Here is a 22,337-nt window from a genome sequence, read left to right as displayed (position 1 = left end):
ACCTTGCACATATCACTGGTTTATCACTTCCTTATGCCTTCTCCAGGTTAATACATCTGCCCCTCTGTCCTCAAGGCTTCCTAACGGTCAAAGTTTTAAAGATAGCCGTGAGCACAGGTGACTTAATTAGTACTTCAGTCATTTTGATAATGTGCTCAGCCATGGATATCCTTAAAATCTGGACTGTTACGGTTCCTTGAGGACCATGTTTGGGAACCACTGCATTAATTTCATGAAGTGCAGGCAGTATTGCCTTCCTAACTTGTGTCCCCTATCTCTCCCTCTGTAAATGTGGTCATATTATTGGTCGAATAGATTTTGAAAACCCATTATGTGACGTAAATTGTATAATGCATGTTTTGCAGTTTTTTTTCAGCCTAGGACAACTAAAATAATAGACACTTAAGTTAAAGCGCTACTACTAGCCCTTATGTATGCTTGTAGAACGTTAACTAGCAAACCAGAGGGAACACATATCTGTGAAAGATTGTAATATTTTTTGTTGGGGGTGGAGTGATCTGTGAATATTCATCTGCTTGTTTCTTTTAGGGGCAGTTTGGGATATCTCCTAAAATAGTATGAGATCATCGCAATTACTGCGCTCTTCTGCATTTCCCCCACACACCCTCAATATACTTCCATAATTGTAATTGAGAAAAAAACATTTTACATTACTGGGGTGTCCCTAATTTTCTACTACAGAAGCAAAGCACCTCTTGTAGACTGGTATTATTTTATTTATTCTGTGCAGGCTCTTACCTCACGGACATTAGGAAAGCCATTGGCTTTGATGATCTTTTTGTAGAACTGGACAGATGCCTTTGGGTATCGAGGTTTGTGTTTGTTTTGGAATTCAACATAGTAGAGTCCAAATCGTTCTGAGAAGCCTTCATCCCACTCAAACTTATCCATCAATGACCAGGCAGTGTATCCCTGGATGTGAACGCCATCTTTTATCGCTGCCACAAAGACAGAAATTTGGTACGTCACACGAGAAAAAAAGAAATCTACAAGTGTACTGCTTATTTCAATGGGGAATTAAAGGATGGTGACTGGGATCATGTGAATCCACATTTATACATTTTATAATGTAGTCTAATTGTAGTGTCTATACTATGTATACATCTGTGTAGAGAGATCTGTCTAATACACTGGTCCCCAAACTTTGTCACTGTGCCCCTAGTCCAAAAAACAGTACCTAACACTGTTCTTAATTTCATTCTGGATCAAGGACATGGGGGCCCATTGTACCCCGAGGACTAAGTTGGGGGCCAATTCGCTGTCCCACCCCTCACTTGACCATAGAGTGACTAGGGTGGAGACCAATAGTTTGCCCCAGCTCCAAACTTGTCCAGACTAAGGCATAGGGATATCACCTTTCTTAAAAAACATGGTAGTGTTATGGCATTTCCCCTCACTCCCACGCCAGGCTGCAGGTCATTTTATTGGGCTGGCCACCACACCAGGGTATTACAGCCTTCCTAAAGTGCCATATTATCTATAAGGTGCAGACGAACTTTAGTGTAGTTTGTACGTCATTGGAGGCCAGCTGGCTGACGTGTCAGGCGGGATGTAAATGAGTCCAGCAGCTCTGCGGGATGCCGGCTGAACTCAGACTTTTTTTTAAAGGGGCCAATCATGTACAAGGCAAAACCAAAAAGTTTAAGTTCGTCCAGCATCCCGCACAGCCGCTGGACTCCGAGTTCATTACAACCCGCCCCTAATGTCTATGCTTATCACATGGACATGGGGCAAATAGGTTTATGCTGTGATACAGCGCTGCGTAGCAAAGTACAGTTGATCAGGGTAATGTTGCATGGAATTCTGTTCACAATATCGCTTGCTCCCAGCTCCCTCCCCACTCACTCACACACACACTGTGCAGAATTCCATGTTTTGTACCTCGACAGATGGGAAAATATGCCCAGGAAACATTACCCCCCCATACACCTCTCACCTTTTAGCATCTCATTGATGTAACCTCTGAGGTACTGTATCCTCCATTCGTCACATAGCTGGGCACATTGCATCTTCTCAGACACCCCATTTTCTGTTACTAACACCAGTGGATTTCCATACTGGGTCTAAAAAAAGGCATACTGGAATTTGGGTGCTACATCTATGCAGTGTTAGAGTTACTGTATACTGGTCTGGTAAAAGCATTTTGTAGAAAAAATAGGTTTTTAGTACCTACCGGTAAATCCTTTTCTCCTAGTCCGTAGAGGATGCTGGGGACTCCAAAAGGACCATGGGGTATAGACGGATCAGCAGGAGCTTGGGCACACTATAAAGACTTAAACTGGGTGTGAACTGGCTCCCCCCTCTATGCCCCTCCTCCAGACCTCAGTTAGAAAACTGTGCCCAGGAGAGACGGACATTTCGAGGAAAGAATTTATAATTTAAACACAGTGAATGTTATACCAGCTCACACCACGAACATACCGCAAGACATGGCCTTCAACAGAATACCAGCCCACGGTATGAAAAACATACAGCCATATGCTGAGAGAATATGCAACACAACCTGTGTGTCAACCCAACCAATAACAAGAACCCACATGCCATGGCAGGAACAACGTCAGCAATAGCCTGACAGAGAAGAATCACCACAAAGTGCAACCAAAATCAATAACTGCAGACACAGTACGCACTGGGACGGGTGCCCAGCATCCTCTACGGACTAGGATAAAAGGATTTACCGGTAGGTACTAAAATCCTATTTTCTCTTACGTCCTAGAGGATGCTGGGGACTCCAAAAGGACCATGGGGTCTATATCAAAGCTCCAGAACAGGCGGGAGAGTGCGGATGACTCTGCTGCACCGATTGAGCAAACATGAGGTCCCCATCAGCCAGGGTATCAAACTTGTAGAGCCTAGCAAAGGTGTTTGAAACCCAACCAAGTAGCCGCTCGGCAAAGTTAACCTGCCGAGACACCTCGGGCAGCCGCCCAATAAGAGCCCACCTACCTAGTAGAATGGGTCTCCCCCGACTTCGGTCACGGCAATCCAGCCGTAGAGCTAGCACGCCGAATCATATCACAGATCCAGCGTGTAACACTGCAGAGACGCAGGCGCCCCAAGCACGCTGGGAGCATACCGGACAACCAGAGCCTCTGTTACCCCAAACTGAGCCCAATTGGCGACATAAATCTTCAAAGCCCTGACTACATCGAGAGACTTTCAATCAGCCAATGCTGACGTTACCACAGGCAACAAAATAGGCAGGTTGTTGATACACACCGAAAACCCTTTTCGGCAAAACTACTATCCGAATTCTCAATTCTATCCACTTGGAAGATCAAACAGGGGCTCTTGTGAGACAAAGCCGCTACTTCCGACAACCGCCTTGCAGTCGCCCAAAGGGCAAAAGCATGACCACTCTCCAAGAGTGAAAATTTAACACAACCTTTAATAAAGGTTCCAATCAGTGAGACACAAGAAACGCAACACCACGTCAAGATTCCACTGTGCCAAAGGGGCACAAATGGAGGTTGGATGTGCAGTACTCCTTTCACGAAAGTCTGAACTTCCGGAAAGGTGGCCAATTCTTTTTTTTTTTTTTTTAAAGAAAGTTTATAAGGCCAAAACTGCCCGGAAACCCAAATACGGTGGTAAGGCTTTGCCGTTACTACTTTTCTAGCCTGAAGAAGTGTGGAAATGACCTCACTGGGAATACCCATTCGGACTAGGATATGGCGTTCAACCGCCACGCCGTCAAACGCAGCCGCGGTAAGTCCTGATACACTCCCGGATCTTGTTGTAACAGTTCCTCCCGTAGAGGAAGAGGCCAGGGATCTTATATGAAGAAATCTTGAAGAACTGGATACCAAGCCCCCCTTGGCTAGACCAGAACAATGAGGATCGCCGGAACCTCTGTTCTTCTTACGTTTATCACCTTTAGCAGAGTGAAAGCGGAGGGGACACATATACCGACTGAAAACACCCAAGGTGTCACGAGGTCGTCCACTGCTATAGCTTGAGTGATCCTTGACCTGGAATCCTATTCCTGAGGTCTCTCGTTGAGGCGAGACGCCAACATGCCTAATTGAGACACTCCTCAAAGACTTGTCACTTCTGTGAAACTTCTCGATGACTACAGTCTTTCTCCCGGATGGAGAGCGCGTCTGCAGAGGAAATCTATTTCTCCTTCGTTTACGTCCGGAACGAAGACTGCTAATATAAAGTTTACCAGTCTTTCCACTCAGCGGAAAACTATTTCAGCTTCTGCCATTGCCGCTTTGTTCCTTGTTCCGCCCTAGCAACTTACTTACGCCACTGCGGTCAAGTCCTCCGACAAAATTAACACGGGCAGATCACGAAGAATATGTTCCTTGAAAACAGCTCTTTATTCAAGAAAGCTTATTGTAGACAAGCTTCGCAGCTCGACCTTTTCCTCTGGAAATACTTCCCATGTAAGGACTGCTCCCCAGCCTCGGAGATCTGCATACATGGACACCAGGATCTAATCCTGGATCCCAAACCTTCGTCCCTCTAGGAGGTGAGAACTGAGCAGACACCACAGGAGTGATATCCTGGCCATTAGAACTATATTTTGGTGCATGTGCCGGTGAGACCCAGACCACATTCCCAACAGGTCCCATGAAAACCACTCTGGCATTCGACCTGCTCACCGAAAAGGCCTCTTAGGCCGCACCCAACTTCTTCATCAACATATTGATGGAGTGGCACTACAAATCTGATCCGACTCAGGATCCTCAGACCTCTTTACCACAGGAAACACAGAACCTCAACCGTTCAGTATCTACCCTGATACTACCTCCGACATCTGCGCCGTTGGGAACAACAGCCCTTCCCTGTGTTGAAGAACAGTCAGAGAGAAACGACGATTTACACCACTTGTTTCTTGACCTCGCCTCAATCAGGCGAACATCTCAGTACAGAATAAGGGCTGTAACACACTGGCCGGTTTCTCCCGGATGGCAAAAAGCCGGACAAACTTTGTCCGGCTTTTTGCCATCCGGGAGAAACCGGCAGAGTTTCGCACACAGGACGGCTTTGAGCCGTGTGTAATGCTGTGCGCATGCGCAGCATCAGACACGGCTTCAGAAAAAAAACGTTGTGTGTGAAAGCTCCCCTTCATACACACGGTTCACTGGCTGCAAAGACGGCCCGGCGGCCGCCCGGCCGCCGGACCTTCCAGTGGTGAGACCCGGCTGCAACTCGGCAGCCGGGGCCGTGCAGTGTGAAGCGACCCTAGCCCTCACACTGTTAACTACAATGCCGGCACGGGAAAAAGCCGTCCGGCTTTTTCCCTGCCGGCAAAAGCCGGGTAGTGTGTTTTAGCCCTAACAATGGCTTACTATTGAAAGAAAACCATCATACTACCATTACTCCAGTAAAATGGCCAAGACAATCCTGGCTATCCCTCCAGGTAATCTGCGTAGAACAACGCATGTAAACTTTTTTTTTTTTTAATATATAACCGGGACAGGAGGACAAGGCCCTGAACCTGACGCACCCCTGGTATGGCGTCGCGTACTACCTCTCCTTCCAGTTGGGAAACTGCAATATCCATTAGAAAATCAGTGAGGGGAAACATCTGTAACTCCAGAGTGTCCCCCTTTGGATTCTATAAGTAACTCACCGGTCCTAGTCTATTCCCGGACTAACTGAAAGTAGTAACTAAGTCCTCACCGGCACGGGGTCCCGCCATATAGACTCTGTGACATGTGGTGTATGTGGTAGAAATAGAAACGACATCCTCTTCTGCGAACCTAACAAGGCTGCAGAACTCTTACCTTTTCACCTTTCACAGGCTGTACAGAAAGGGAAAAACAAAAAACTGTATTAAACCGATTAAAATGACTGCATCCCCCAAAAGAATGCGTCACCCACTGTTGCCAGGGAATCTAACTCCCGAAGTTAGACTTACCAGGACTATCCACCGAGATTGGCTGAACTGAGGCATCCCCCCAAACAGAGGTACACCGTCCCAGGGAAAAACTCCAGTAACTCTCGGAGTCAGCCTCAGCCACTACCTGTATACGTATGGCAGCCTGACGCAAATTTATAGAGAAGATCCAACATAAGGAACCTCCCCTCTCTCTATAGGGTAAATCTATTTTATGACTTACTGAACAAAAACAACTCCCTCATGTGCCTGTAATGCAAAAAGCCCACAGCATAGAAAAATAATCATATCACTTAGCTTTCCTGTATACGATCCTTTGAGACAGGGCCCCGTGTCGACCAGACGTTGACTTTCACAATATTCCATCCATGACGGAAAAAGAATAACCCTTCGGACTTCTGGAGAGCGTGTGAGTCACAGCCGACCTAGAGCTTTATCAACAGAGCGACCAGCACATGAGAAGGAATACTATTACACCAGTATTCATCATAAATCATAGTATGAATTTACATATTGTAATACACATATAGCCACATATCCTAAATATATATATATATATATATAACATACATATAATCGGATTGTCCCGAGCCTTCTGGACCCCAGTGACATTAATGTGTTCTGAACGTGTATGACCATGTACTGAAAAGCCCCAGTCGTGGATCTACCAGGAAACATTATAGTCGACAGAAAACCGATTAGTAACCAGGCAAAATTACCGTCTTGCGACCCCATCGGTCCTAGGGAAGTAACGTACAACTGTATATACACAGGTATAAGTCAGATACAGCATGTCCATTTACCCCCGGTGACAACAGTTGGTGCCGACAGGGTCACCCACATACCATTGTGCCTCCCCTATAATATTTACTTTTTATGTTGTAGCAAGTACCCACGTGCGGCGGCGATGCCAACAGTGAACCCCATAGGTGTTTATAACAGAACATTCACGCCTGTCGACACAAGTGTACTAAAATGGGTATATCTGACAGGGAGCACACAGAAAATACACACAAGAATGATTTCATGCTCATTCCTACCTCAACTAGTGTTATCTATGTGTAACATAACACTAAAACACTGTGCCCCCCCCCCCCCTTGTTTGCGCATTACATACTTGGCGGGGACAGAGAGAAAATGGCGCTGACCCTGTATGTGTGCGGGCTAAGGCCGCCCCCCTCGACGCGCTATAGCTCCATTATGTGTATATATACAGGTCGGGCACCGTAAATAGTGTAAAGACACTATATACCATCGGAAACTAATGCTGCTCAGGGCGCCCCCCGTGCGCCCTGCACCCAAGCAAACCGTCGGCACGTGGGCGCACCGGAGCGCAGCGCGCCCGCAGCTATCAAAAGGCGGGGGTATTGGCCGCGGCGTCCCGGGGCCCATCATATGCACCTTTTTTCCCAGTGAACCAGCCCCCAGTAACTGCCGCCCAGGGCGCTCCCCCCCCCCCCCCAGCGCCCTGCACCCATGGAGGCCGGCGGCGCTGGAGAAATGGCGCGCAGTGCGCTATAACATGCTAGCGGGGGTCTGGGACACAGCCCCGGCACCGCAAATGCATAACATTACAGCCCTTTAAAAAAAAAAAACTAACTTGCTGCCCAGGGCGCTCCCCCCCCGCGCCCTGCACCCGTGTAAGCCGGCGGCGGGGGATCAAAGGCGCGCAGCGCGCTGTAACATGCTGGCGGGGGTATGAGACACGGTACCGAAAATGCTTTCACTGCCAGCCTTATCAAGAAAACAGTAACCTTCTGCCCAGGGCGCTCCCCCCCCCCCCCCAGCGCCCTGCACCCTGAGAGTGCTGTTGGTGTGTGGGAGCATAGAGCGCAGCGCGACCGCTGTACCTCCGTTACTGAAGTCTTCTGCCGTCACTGAAGTCTTCTGTTCTTCACATACTCACCCGGCTTCTTTCTTCTGGCTTCTGTGAGGGGGGAGACGGCGCGGCTCCGGGAACAAGCAACTAGGCTGCAGGTTATTAATTATTTCTCTTACGTCCTAGAGGATGCTGGGGACTCCAAAAGGACCATGGGGTATAGACGGATCCGCAGGAGCTTGGGCACACTATAAAGACTTAAACTGGGTGTGAACTGGCTCCTCCCTCTATGCCCCTCCTCCAGACCTGTTAGACTTTGTGCCCAGGAATGAATGGACACACACTAGGGGAGCTCTACCGAGTTTCTCTAAAAGACTTTATGTTAGGTTTTTTATTTTCAGGTAGACCTGCTGGCTACAGGCTCCCTGCAGCGTGGGAGTGAGAATCAGGACCTACTTCTTCTTAGTTTAAGGGCTCTGCTTCTCAGGCTACTGGACACCATTAGCTCCAGAGGGTTCGATCACTTGGTTCGCCTAGCTGCTTGTTCCCGGAGCCGCGCTGTCAACCCCCTCACAGAGCAAGAAGAAAGAAGCCGGGTGAGTATAAAGAAGATCAGAAGACTTCAGTGACGGCAGAAGACTTCAGTAACGAGGTACCGCACAGCGGTCGCACTGCACGCCATGCTCCCATACACACTTCTCGCGGCACTTGCAGGGCGCAGGGGGGGCGCCCTGGGCAGCATGATTACTGGAGTTTAGCAATTGATCTGGCAAAATTATATATATCAACAGTGCCTAGGTCAGGCATTCCCAACCTCGGTCCTCAAGGCACACCAACAGTACAGGTTTTAGTGATATCCAGGCTTCAGCACAGATGGTTAAATCAAAATAACTGAGGTACTAATTAAGTCACCTGTGTTCAAGCCTGGATATCACTAAAACCAGGACTGTTAGTGTGCCTTGAGGACCGTGGTTGGGAAACACTGGCCTAGGTACTTGATATAGCCCCAGCCAGTATAAATATTTAAAATTTGAGCGGGACTACAGCGAGCCGTTGAGGGGGCGTGGCTTAGCCTTCACAGCTTACCAGCGCCATTTTCTCTTCACAGGCTGCAGAGACGCTGGCCCGGACCGCCACTCTCCTGCACAAGTAACAGGGACCAAAACGGGGGGGAGGGGGGGGGCACAGTAATTCGGTACTATTAACACTTTAATAATAACAGCACAGACATCTGAGGCAGTGTGTATTTGCTCTCAGTACTGGAATAGGCGCTGGGGTGTGAGCTGGTAAACTCCCTCTGTGTTTCTTTAACAGGCTTTCCTGTGGGTCTGTCCCCTATAGCCAGTGTTTTTGTGCGTGTCTGTACGTGTGTGTCGACATGTCTGGGGCTGAGTGCTCCTCCCCGGAGGAAGTTGCAGTGGGGGCAGATATGGCGCTGGGAGTGACTGTCGGAACCGCCGACTGCTGATTGGGTGGATATGTTGAGTACATTGAATGCAAATGTGGCGTTATTGACTAAAAGGCTGGATAAATCTGATTCTCAGACACAAACGTGGAGAAAATCCATGGAGGATGCCTTGTCTCAGGTACAGGCCCCCTCAGGGTCACAAAAGCGTTCATTTACCCAGATGGCAGATACTGATACCGACACGGACTCTGATTCGAGTGTCGACTATAGTGAGGCCAGTTTAAATCCAAAGCTGGTTAAGAGTATTCAGTACATGATTGTGGCAATTAAAGACGTTTTACATATTTCAGAAGTACCTACTGTTCCTGATATTAGGATTTGTTTGTTTAAAAAAGCCTGAGGTGACGTTTCCCCCCTCTCATGAGCTGAACACTCTTTGTGAAAAAGCTTGGGAATCTCCTGACAAAAGGTGGCAGATTCCCAAGAGAATTCTAATGGCATATCCTTTCCCCTCTGACGACAGGGAAAAGTGGGAGTCACCTCCCAATGTGGACAAGGCTCTATCACGACTGTCCAAGAAGGTGGCGCTTCCGTCTCCTGACACTGCTGCCCTAAAGGACCCTGCGGATCGTAAGCAGGAAACGACCTTAAAATCCATTTCTGTCACTACGGGTGCGTTGCTCAGACCTGCCATGGCGTCGGCATGGGTGAGTAGTGCTATTGGCAAGTGGGCAGATAATTTGGCTTCTGACATGGATACCCTGGATAGGGATAGCATTCTTTTGACTCTCGGTTATATCAGGGACGCTGCAGCTTACCTAAAGGATGCGGCGAGAGATATTGGCCTTTTGGGATCAAGGGCCAATGCCATGGCAGTCTTGGCCAGGAGAGCGCTATGGATTCATCATTGGAATGCTGATGCCGACTCTAAGAAAGCTATGGAAGCTCTCCCTTATAAAGGTAGGGTCTTGTTTGGTGACGGCCTCGCTGATCTGGTGTCTACTGCTACAGCGGGTAAGTCATTATTTCTTCCTTATGTTCCTGCATAACAGAAAAAGACGCCGCATTATCAGATGCAGTCCTTTCGGCCTAATAAATACAAAAAAGGAAGAGGATCGTCCTTCCTTGCCTCAAAGGGTAGAGGAAGGGGAAAAAGGTCTCCTGCTGTGCCAAGCTCCCAGGAGCAGAAGTCCTCCACGGCTTCTGCTAAATCCACTGCATGACGCTGTGGCTCCTCTATAGGAGTCCGTACCGGTGGGGGCGCGTCTCCGGCTCTTCAGTCAGGTCTGGTTTCACTCGGGCCTGGATCCTTGGGTGTTAGACATAGTGTCCCAAGGGTACAAACTGGAGTTTCAGGAGGTGCCCCCCCCCCCCCCCCCCCCCACCGATTTTTCAAATCGGCCTTGCCAGTTTCTCTACCAGAAAGGGTAGTAGTGCGTGCTGCGATACAAAAGCTGTGTCAACAGCGTGTCATTGTCACAGTACCCCCGTCTCAAAGGTGAGAAGGGTTTTATTCAAGCCTTTTTGTGGTACCAAAGCCGGATGGCTCGGTCAGACCGATCCTGAACCTAAAATCCCTCAATCTGTATTTGAAAACTTTCAAGTTCAAGATGGAATCTCTTCGGGTAGTGATCTCCAGTCTGGAAGGGGGGGATTTTATGGCGTCAGTCGACATAAAAGATGCCTACTTACATGTCCCAATATATCCTCCACATCAAGCTTTCCTGAGGTTTTCGGTTCAGGATTGTCATTACCAATTTCAGACGTTGCCGTTTGGTCTTTCCACGGCCCCGAGGATCTTCACCAAGGTAATGGCGGAAATGATGGTGCTCCTACGAAAGCAGGGCGTCACAATTATCCCATACTTGGACGATCTCCTAATAAAGGCGAGATCGAAGGAGCAGTTGCTAAGAAGCGTGGAACTCTCCCTGACAGTTCTGCAGCAACATGGTTGGATTCTAAATTTGCTAAAGTCACAGTTGATTCCGACAACTCTTGGACATGATCCTGGACACGGAACTGCAGAGAGTGTTTCTCCCAGCGGAAAAAGCTCTGGAAATCCAGACCATGGTCAAGGAGATTCTGAAACCGGCAAAAGTGTCGATCCATCAATGCACTCGGGTGCTGGGGAAGATGGTTGCAGCTTACGAAGCCATTCCGTTTGGCAGGTTTCATGCCCGGGTATTTCAGTGGGACCTGTTGGACAAGTGGTCCGGGTCTCACCTGCACATGCACCGGAAAATAAGTCTATCTTCCAGGACCAGAATATCTCTCCTGTGGTGGCTTCAAAGTTCTCACCTCCTAGAGGGACGCAGGTTTGGGATCCAGGATTGGGTCCTGGTGACCATGGATGCAAGTCTCCGAGGCTGGGGAGCAGTCACACAGGGACAAAATTTCCAGGGAAAATGGTCAAGCCAGGAAGCTTGTCTGCACATAAACGTTCTGGAATTAAGAGCTATCTACAACGGCCTTCTGCAAGCGGAACACTTTCTTCAAGGTCTACCTGTCCTGATTCAGTCGGACAACGTAACAGCGGTGGCGTACATAAACTGCCAGGGCGGAACAAAGAACAGAGCGGCAATGGCGGAGACCACAAGAATTCTCCGCTGGGCAGAAAAACATGTAAGCGCTCTGTCAGCGGTCTTCCTCCCGGGCGTGGACAACTGGGAAGCGGATTTCCTCAGCAGACACTATCTCCATCCAGGAGAGTGGGGTCTTCATCAAGAGGTGTTTGCAGAAGTGACAAGTCGTTGGGGAATTCCTCAAATAGACATGATGGCGTCTCGCCTCAACAAGAAGCATCAGAGATATTGTTCCAGGTCAAGGGACCCTCAAGCCAGTACAGTGGACGCCCTGGTGACTCCGTGGGTTTTTCAGTCGGTATATGTGTTCCCTCCACTTCCACTCATTCCAAAAGTGATAAGGATCATAAGAAGAACAAGGGTTCAGGCGTTACTCATTGTTCCAGTTTGGCCACGGAGGGCCTGGTATCCGGATCTTCAGGAATTGCTCATAGAAGATCCCTGGCCTCTTCCTCTCAGAGAAGATCTGTTGCTGCAGGGGCCATGCGTCTTCCAGGAATTACCACGGTTGCGTTTGACGGCGTGGAGGTTGAACGTCAAATCCTAGCTCGAAAGGGTATTCCCGGGGAAGTCATCCCCACTCTCCTTAAGGCTAGAAAGGAGGTCACGGCGAAGCATTATCACCGTATTTGGAGAAAGTATGTGTCTTGGTGTGAGGCCAAGAAGGCTCCTACGGAGGAGTTTCAGCTGGGTCGTTTCCTCCATTTTTTGCAGGCAGGTGTGGATGCGGGCCTGAAATTAGGTTCCATTAAAGTGCAGATTTCGGCTTTATCTATTTTCTTTCAAAGAGAATTGGCCGCCCTTCCAGAAGTTCAGACTTTCGTGAAAGGAGTACTGCACATACATACGTGGCACCGTGGGATCTTGACATGGTGTTGCAATTTCTTATGTCTCACTGGTTTGAACCTTTGCGAAAGGTTGAGTTGAAATTTCTCACTTGGAAGGTGGTCATGCTTTTGGCCTTAGCGTCCGCCAGACGGGTGTCAGAATTGGCGGCTTTGTCTCACAAAAGCCCTTACTTGATTTTCCATGTGGATAGAGCGGAATTGAGAACTCGTCAACAATTTCTGCCGGAGGTGGTTTCTTCGTTTCACATAAACCAACCTATTGTGGTACAGATACCTTGGCTGTTTCAAAATCTCTCGATGTAGTCAGAGCCTTGAAAATGTATGTCTCCAGAACGTCTCAAATTAGGAAATCAGAGGCTCTCTTTGTCCTATATGCTCCCAACAATGTTGGGGCTCCTGCTTCCAAGCAGACTATTGCCCGCTGGATCTGTAATACGATTCGGCATGCTCATTCTACGGCTGGATTGCCGTTGCCGAAGTCAGTGAAAGCCCATTCTACTAGAGAGGTGGGCTCATCTTGGGCGGCTGCCCGAGGAGTCTCGGCACTTCAACTTTGCCGAGCGGCTTCGTGGTCGGGTTAAAACACTTTTGCTAAGTTCTACAAGTTTGATACCCTGGCTGATGAGGACTTCATGTTTGCTCAATCGGTGCTGCAGAGTCGTCCGCACTCTCCCGCCCGGTATGAAGCTTTGGTATAGACCCCGTGGTCCTTTTGGAGTCCCCAGCATCCTCTAGGACGTAAGAGAAAATAGGATTTTAATACATACCGGTAAATCCTTTTCTCCTAGTTCGTAGAGGATGCTGGGCGCCCGTCCCTGTGCGGACTGTTTTTGCAGTAGTATTGTTTGTTATTGCTTTGGTTACACGAAGATTGTGTATCGGTTATGTTCAGCTTGTTGCTGTTTTTAGTTCATGCTGTTAACTGGTATTGCTTAAAAGCCATGTTGTACGGTGTGTTGTGGTGTGAGCTGGTGTGTTTCTCACCCTTGGTTAACAAAAATCCTTTTCCTCGAAATGTCCATCTCCCTGGGCACAGTTCCTATAACTGAGGTCTGGAGGAGGGGCATAGAGGGAGGAGCCAGTTCACACCCATTTAAAGTCTTATAGTGTGCCCATGTCTCCTGCGGATCCCGTCTATACCCCATGGTCCTTTTGGAGTCCCCAGCATCCTCTACGGACTAGGAGAAAAGGATTTACCGGTAGGTATTGAAATCCTATTTCTTTACAGGCTATCCAATTTGTATCGCTTGTTACAGAAAGAAAAAAAAAAGCTTTTGGGGCTAATTGCAATTACCCACGGTAAATGACCACGGCACTAAGGATGCTCATTCAAACAATGTGCCCCATCTATTTATGGCAGTGGTTCTCCACTCTAACCCTCAAGTACGCCCCAACAGGTCAAAATTTCAGAATTTCTGTCTGCGGAAGCAGTTTATGATTAGAAACTCCGCAAAATAGATTAACTTACTTATGCATGATTAAAGAAATCCACAAAACATGTATTGTCTGATGCAGGCATCCTTATGAATATAAGCTAATACTAATAGGCTGGCCTCTGATCCTTCACTGCTTTGTTGTCAGATTTACCCCAAGCAAGTTACCTTCACAAAATTAAGCAGCCTCCGGAAGCCCCAGGGGACAGAGTACAGCCACTTAGATTCCGGCTCAGGCCACTTGGGATCCACCAGCTCTCTCAGGTCTCGGTCAGTGAAGTAACTTGGACCCTGAGTATATGGGAAGTTCCTGGTTGTGATGTATCTTGTGGTGAAGTGGCCGACTCCAAGAAAGTCACTTGTGCCTTTAATGTAACCCTTCTCCTGAGACGTGAAGGTAGGAAGTCTGGACATGCCCAGACCTTGCTGAGCACTTTTCTGACCTGTAAGTAAAAACATCTCACACATTAGGAGATGCTCTGCAGCACTCTAATCTTAGGTCTTCCCTCCACAAGGTCTTGTTTTTGTATTATACATGTTTCATGACCTAATGCATTAACAGATGTAGATTCCAACATACCAGAGCATATTATACTACATTGTATGGCTATGAGCAGTGTTGCATATACAGTATATGTTACATAATTGTGTTTGAGGACCAATTCTATAAAAAATAATAATAAATTCTACGCAATAGAGTCTACACCAGAAGTCTGATGCCCAGTATGTATAATGTAACTTGCCTATATATTCTTTCATTATCTGCGGGTAGTCTCCATTGTAGAGGGGATTAGCAAACCATCCAAAATTAAACTGGACAAATCTCTCTGCAGCCTCAATGTCCTTCTGACTGGAGATGTCCACGGGTTCCCCCCACTCAGTAGTCAGTGAGATTCCCACCATTCCTGAGGATCATAGAGAAATATGCAGAGGTAAATGGCACATACCCATATAGTACAAAGTGTTAGCTATTTTTTTTTTAGAATTAGCTGCGCATATTACTTGACACTTCATATTATCACCTTCGTTTTAAAATGATCTAGATAGAATTACATTACAAACCCACGTGTATACAGAAAATTAACCAGTAAGTCTTTAATTGCATTTATATTACATTTCATATTCTCAGACAGATTCTCAAATCATTCTCCACTTGGGTTCCCCCTGGCAGCCTGTTTGCATTATCCATACCTCCCAACATGACCCACTCCAGGAGGGACAGAATGCTCTGCTCTTGGACTTCCCTCTTAATGTATGATTGCCTCACCTGTGCTGAAACATCTTTCTTATCCATTAACCTGTTCAATACAGGTGCTGCCAATCACAAATTTAGAGAGAAGTCCAGAAGCAGAGCATTGTGTCCCTCCTGGAGAGGGTCATGTTGGGAGGTATGATTATCTGTACCCCTAACATTTGCAAACTAATACTTTTTGTAGTGCATATAATGGCTATAAACAAAATTTAAGTCCCGTAGCGGCGCCCGGCTGATGGGATCAGCATTCACGCGGCTGTCTGTTGTGCGCGCTCCGGGACCTGTCACTAAGTCCCGTAGCGCTAGTCAGCGGCTGTACGGTGCGGGCGGCTTCCTGACTTCCCCCGGCCCGCTGTGTTTCATGTGCCTCTTTTCTGTGCACTGCAGAATTCAAACTGAGTCTCGGGGGGGGCGGCGCTCAGAGTGCAACAGAGCATTTCAGCCGCGCGGTGTACTCACTCCCTGCCATCACGCGCTGCGGGACCCTGTTCACTCGGTCCCTCTGCGGCGCAGCTCTTGACCGGGGAGACCTTTTCTATCAGCCAGGTTTCTTAACTATGTCGACGTTTACCTTTCCTGCCATCCTAAACTAGGGCCCTCATACAACCAGTACTCACTGTACCCTCCTTGCTCTGCAGAGGATCTCCTGTTGAGAGATGCAGGTCCCTTCAAAAGGGATGTTTGTCTCTCAAGATTCAATGGTCTTTGTCACCCTTTTCATTAGGGTGACACAGCCAATCTCAAAAAAATTCCTTAGATTTTAGTCAGGAGCTCAGTTGCTCCACGTGCTGTCCCTCCAGCACAATTTTCAAAACTTAAGGTTGTGTATTGGTATTTTTTATTTTTGAATTTACCAGTAGCTGCTGCATTTCCCACCCTAGGCTTATACTTGAGTCAATAAGTTTTCCCAGTTTTTTGTGGTAAAATTAGGTGCCTCGGCTTATTTTCGGGTCGACTTATACTCGAGTATATACGGTATGTTTAATCCATTTCATTTAACCAATTTGTCTGACTGATTTTGTCCATTTTTCTCCTTTAAAACCTGGACTGTTAGTGTGGCTTGAGAACCTTGGTTTGGGAACTTGGTCTAAGGGACCACAACAAGGTAAATAGATACTAGAACTATACATATACTGCCAGATTTATGAGTAAAAACAGTTGCAAAGAGACATTTGACCAAACTGATAAGTGACAGATTTTTTTTTTTTTTTTTTTATAATTGGCTGGGCAGCCATTTGTGTGTTTGTCATTGGCCAATGTGATTGGTTGTCCTGCACAGTTACTGCATGGCCCACAGTCCACACTTCTGCTCACCTTGTGATAATTTGTTTAGTTTCCGATTTATAATTCTATAATTAGACTCTAGTGTTAAGGCAAAAGTAAGATGTACCCCAAATATAATTGGCATTAGTTTAATCATAGACCTCCATACCTTTCTGCCTGTTGCGCCAGTGTTTGCTGTAACTGTGCCACGCTCTGGCATGTGCCTGCAACACATAATCACAAGGAGAAAATGCATTTTGACAGTTGTACATTCGTATTGGTGCTGATGTTTGATTGTGTAGTTTATTGGAAAAACATGGGGGCAGTCAGTAGGTATCACCAGGTATAGTCACAGTGTATTTCCCAATGCATGTAAGGTAGTTATGGCAGTAGAACAAAAATTCCACATGGGTGTATGCACAAAATGTTAGACCAGGAGTAGGGCAACCTGTGGCATTCCAGAGTTATGGTGCGTACACTCTGGCCGATATATCGTGCGTTCTATTGAACGGCCGATATATCGCGGGTCCGTGGGCTAGTGTGTATGTACAGTATGTCTGTGAACGCTGTCGTTCACTGACCTATCGCTGCAGCCCAGCCGATGACCAATATACCTGTCGATATATTGGTGCATTGCTGCGTGTGTACGCGTACACATGCTGCAGCACCTGACGGTGATTGACGACTGAACTAGGCGGGCGCATGTAAATGCCCAGTTTTTTAAGTCAGTCCTGACTGATCGGGCAGTGTGTATGCACAACACACTTCCATATCCGGCTATAGATATATCTGCAGATCAATTGATCTGCAGATATAGCTATAGGTGTGTACCCAGCATTAGGCAAGTGTGAGTGGTGAGTCAAAAACAAGACTGTTAGTACGTTGATGCAATAAGTACCTGTGGCTGTGCCCCCTCCACAACAGCATTTTCCCCACATGCCCCCTTATGTGCCCCAAATGCCCCCAGTGTCTCCTAGACATGTCCCTTCCACAGTAGTGTGTTCCCCACATCCCCCACTATACAGCATCCCTGCACTGCATCCACCTTATATGCTGCACTATGTTACAACACTACATCACTGCATTATGCCTCATGTAAATCACTTCAGTACATTGCATCACTGCACTACATCCCCCCCCTATATACTGCACTACATCACTACTAACCCCCTATGTGCTGTACTACATCCCCCAATATGCTGTGCTACAGCACACTACACTCCCCACAATAACATTAGAACATGCCAGTGCCTCCCTCCACATGAACTTACCATCTCTTTTTCTCTGACGTCCTAGTGGATGCTGGGACTCCGTCAGGACCATGGGGATTAGCGGCTCCGCAGGAGACAGGGCACAAAAATAAAAGCTTTAGGACTAGGTGGTGTGCACTGGCTCCTCCCCCTATGACCCTCCTCCAAGCCTCAGTTAGGTTTTTGTGCCCGTCCGAGCAGGGTGCAATCTAGGTGGCTCTCCTAAAGAGCTGCTTAGAAAAAGTTATTAGGTTTTTTATTTTCAGTGAGTCCTGCTGGCAACAGGCTCACTGCAACGAGGGACTTAGGGGAGAAGAAGTGAACTCACCTGCGTGCAGGATGGATTGGCTTCTTAGGCTACTGGACACCATTAGCTCCAGAGGGATCGAACACAGGCCCAGCCATGGAGTCCGGTCCCGGAGCCGCGCCGCCGACCCCCTTGCAGATGCCGAAAAGTGAAGAGGTCCAGAAACCGGCGGCAGAAGACTTTTCAGTCTTCATGAGGTAGCGCACAGCACTGCAGCTGTGCGCCATTGTTGTCAGCACACTTCACACCAGCGGTCACTGAGGGTGCAGGGCGCTGGGGGGGGGGCGCCCTGGGCAGCAATGATAATACCTTGTTCTGGCTAAAAATACATCACATATAGCCCCTGGGGCTATATGGATGTATTTAACCCCTGCCAGGTCTCACAAACACCGGGAGAAGAGCCCGCCGAAATAGGGGGCGGGGCCTATCTCCTCAGCACACAGCGCCATTTTCCTGCACAGCTCCGCTGCGAGGAAGGCTCCCAGGACTCTCCCCTGCACTGCACTACAGAAACAGGGTAAAAAAACAGAGAGGGGGGGCACTTTTTTGGCGATATTGATATATTAAGCTGCTATAAAGGAAACAACACTTCTGTAGGGTTGTTCTTATATATTTATAGCGCTTGGGTGTGTGCTGGCAAACTCTCCCTCTGTCTCCCCAAAGGGCTAGTGGGGTCCTGTCTTCGATAAGAGCATTCCCTGTGTGTCTGCTGTGTGTCGACATGTATGAGGACGATGTTGGTGTGGAGGCGGAGCAATTGCCGGTAATGGTGATGTCACCCCCTAGGGAGTCGACACCGGAATGGATGGCTTTGTTTATGGAATTACGTGATAATGTCAGCACGTTACAAAAATCAGTTGACGACATGAGACGGCCGGCAAACCAGTTAGTACCTGTCCAGGCGTCTCAGACACCGTCAGGGGCTGTAAAACGCCCTTTACCTCAGTCGGTCGACACAGACCCAGACACCGAATCTAGTGTCGACGGTGAAGAAACAAACGTATTTTCCAGTAGGGCCACACGTTATATGATCACGGCAATGAAGGAGGCTTTGCATATCTCTGATACTGCAAGTACCACAAAAAGGGGTATTATGTGGGGTCTGAAAAAACTAACTGTAGTTTTTCCTGAATCAGAGGAATTGAATGAAGTGTGTGATGAAGCGTGGGTTAACCCCGATAGAAAACTGCTAATTTCAAAGAAGTTATTGGCATTATATCCTTTCCCGCCAGAGGTAAGGGCGCGCTGGGAAACACCCCCTAGGGTGGATAAGGCACTCACACGCTTATCAAAACAAGTGGCGTTACCGTTTCCTGAAATGGACGCCCTCAAGGATCCAGCTGATAGGAGGCTGGAAACTACCCTGAAAAGTATATACACTCATACTGGTGTTATACTGCGACCAGCCATCGCCTCAGCATGGATGTGCAGTGCTGGGGTGGTTTGGTCGGATTCCCTGACTGAAAATATTGATACCCTGGATAGGGACAGTATTTTATTGACTATAGAGCAATTAAAGGATGCTTTTCTTTATATGCGAGATGCTCAGAGGGATATTTGCACTCTGGCATCGAGAGTAAGTGCGATGTCCATATCTGCCAGAAGAAGTTTATGGACGCGACAGTGGTCAGGTGATGCGGATTCCAAACGGCATATGGAAGTATTGCCGTATAAAGGGGAGGAATTATTTGGGGTCGGTCTATCGGATTTGGTGGCCACGGCAACAGCCGGGAAATCCACCTTTTTACCTCAGGTCCCCTCCCAACAGAAAAAGACACCGTCTTTTCAGCCGCAGTCCTTTCGTTCCTATAAGAACAAGCGGGCAAAAGGACAGTCATATCTGCCCCGAGGCAAAGGAAAGGGTAAGAGAGTGCACCAAGCAGCTCCCTCCCAGGAGAAGAAGCCCTCCCCGGCTTCTGCAAAGCCCTCAGCATGACGTTGGGGCTTTACAAGCGGACTCAGGGGCGGTGGGGGGTCGACTCAAGAATTTCAGCGCACAGTGGGCTCACTCACAGGTGGACCCCTGGATCCTGCAGGTAGTATCTCAGGGTTACAGGTTGGAATTCGAGAAGTCTCCCCCTCGCCGGTTCCTAAAGTCTGCTCTGCCAACGTCTCCCTCAGACAGGGCGACGGTATTGGAAGCCATTCACAAGCTGTATTCTCAGCAGGTGATAGTCAAGGTACCCCTCCTACAACAGGGAAAGGGGTATTATTCCACACTATTTGTGGTACCGAAGCCTGACGGCTCGGTAAGACCTATTCTAAATCTGAAATCTTTGAACCTGTACATACAAAAATTCAAGTTCAAGATGGAGTCACTCAGAGCAGTGATAGCGAATCTGGAAGAAGGGGACTTTATGGTGTCCCTGGACATCAAGGATGCTTACCTGCATGTCCCAATTTGCCCTTCACATCAAGGGTACCTCAGGTTCGTGGTGCAAAACTGTCATTATCCGTTTCAGACGCTGCCGTTTGGATTGTCCACGGCACCTCGGGTCTTTACCAAGGTAATGGCCGAAATGATGTTTCTTCTGCGAAGAAAAGGCGTATTAATTATCCCTTACTTGGACGATCTCCTGATAAGGGCAAGGTCCAGAGAACAGCTGGAGGACGTAGTAGCACTAACCCAAGTAGTGCTGCAACAGCACGGGTGGATTCTGAATTTTCCAAAATCTCAATTGACCCCGACGACACGTCTGCTGTTCCTGGGAATGATTCTGGACACGGTTCAGAAAAAGGTGTTTCTTCCGGAGGAGAAAGCCAGGGAGTTATCCGAACTTGTCAGGAACCTCCTAAAACCAGGAAAAGTGTCTGTGCATCAATGCACAAGAGTCCTGGGAAAAATGGTAGCTTCTTACGAAGCGATTCCATTCGGCAGATTCCATGCACGAACTTTTCAGTGGGATCTGCTGGACAAATGGTCCGGATCGCATCTGCAGATGCATCAGCGGATAACTTTGTCTCCACGGACAAGGGTGTCTCTTCTGTGGTGGTTGCAGAGTGCTCATCTGTTAGAGGGCCGCAGATTCGGCATACAGGACTGGGTCCTGGTGACCACGGATGCCAGTCTGAGGGGCTGGGGAGCGGTCACACAGGGAAGAAACTTCCAGGGAGTGTGGTCAAGCCTGGAGATGTCTCTTCACATAAATATACTGGAGCTAAGAGCGATTTACAATGCTCTAAGCCTGGCAAAACCCCTGCTTCAGGGTCAGCCGGTGTTGATCCAGTCGGACAACATCACGGCAGTCGCCCACGTAAACAGACAGGGCGGCACAAGAAGCAGGAGGGCAATGGCAGAAGCTGCAAGGATTCTTCGCTGGGCGGAAGATCATGTGATAGCACTGTCAGCAGTGTTCATTCCGGGAGTGGACAACTGGGAAGCGGACTTCCTCAGCAGACACGATCTACACCCGGGGGAGTGGGGATTTCATCCAGAAGTCTTCCACATGATTGTGAACCGTTGGGAAAAACCAAAGGTGGATATGATGGCGTCCCGCCTCAACAAAAAACTGGACAGGTATTGCGCCAGGTCAAGAGACCCTCAGGCAATAGCTGTGGACGCTCTGGTAACACCGTGGGTGTTCCAGTCAGTGTATGTGTTTCCTCCTCTGCCTCTCATACCAAAAGTACTGAGAATTATACGGCAAAGGGGAGTAAGAACGATACTCGTGGCTCCGGATTGGCCAAGAAGAACTTGGTACCCGGAACTTCAGGAGATGCTCACGGAAGATCCGTGGCCTCTACCTCTAAGACGGGACCTGCTTCAGCAGGGACCGTGTCTATTCCAAGACTTACCGCGGCTGCGTTTGACGGCATGGCGGTTGAACGCCGAATTCTAAGGGAAAAAGGCATTCCGGAAGAGGTCATCCCTACCCTGGTAAAAGCCAGGAAGGAGGTGACTGCACAACATTATCACCGCATTTGGAGAAAATATGTTGCGTGGTGTGAGGCCAGGAAGGCCCCGACGGAGGAATTTCAACTGGGTCGATTCCTACATTTCCTGCAAACAGGATTGTCTATGGGCCTCAAATTAGGGTCCATTAAGGTTCAAATTTCGGCCCTGTCGATTTTCTTCCAGAAAGAATTGGCTTCAGTTCCTGAAGTCCAGACTTTTGTAAAAGGAGTACTACATATACAGCCCCCGGTTGTGCCCCCAGTGGCTCCGTGGGATCTTAATGTAGTTTTGGATTTTCTCAAATCCCATTGGTTTGAGCCACTCAAATCGGTGGATTTGAAATATCTTACATGGAAAGTAACCATGCTACTGGCCCTGGCTTCAGCCAGGAGAGTGTCAGAATTGGCA

At 48.2% G+C, this 22,337-nt stretch overlaps 1 protein-coding gene across 1 annotated transcript in view; it reads right to left on the bottom strand.

Moving 5' to 3' along the window:
- LCTL (lactase like) overlaps window positions 1–22,337 on the bottom strand; it is a 52,659-nt gene that overhangs the window by 3,052 nt on the left and 27,270 nt on the right. The window contains exons 8-12 of the mRNA XM_063925570.1: window positions 16,647–16,701; window positions 14,706–14,867; window positions 14,131–14,405; window positions 1,958–2,084; window positions 760–959 (exon numbers count right to left, since the gene is read on the bottom strand). Of these exons, the coding sequence (XP_063781640.1) occupies window positions 760–959; window positions 1,958–2,084; window positions 14,131–14,405; window positions 14,706–14,867; window positions 16,647–16,701 (819 nt within the window). The remainder of the gene's footprint in view (window positions 1–759; window positions 960–1,957; window positions 2,085–14,130; window positions 14,406–14,705; window positions 14,868–16,646; window positions 16,702–22,337) is intronic.

The sequence above is a fragment of the Pseudophryne corroboree genome, chromosome 6 (genome assembly GCF_028390025.1).
Source record: "Pseudophryne corroboree isolate aPseCor3 chromosome 6, aPseCor3.hap2, whole genome shotgun sequence".
Classification (NCBI taxonomy): domain Eukaryota; kingdom Metazoa; phylum Chordata; class Amphibia; order Anura; family Myobatrachidae; genus Pseudophryne; species Pseudophryne corroboree.
This window is presented reverse-complemented; position numbering and strand designations above follow the sequence as displayed.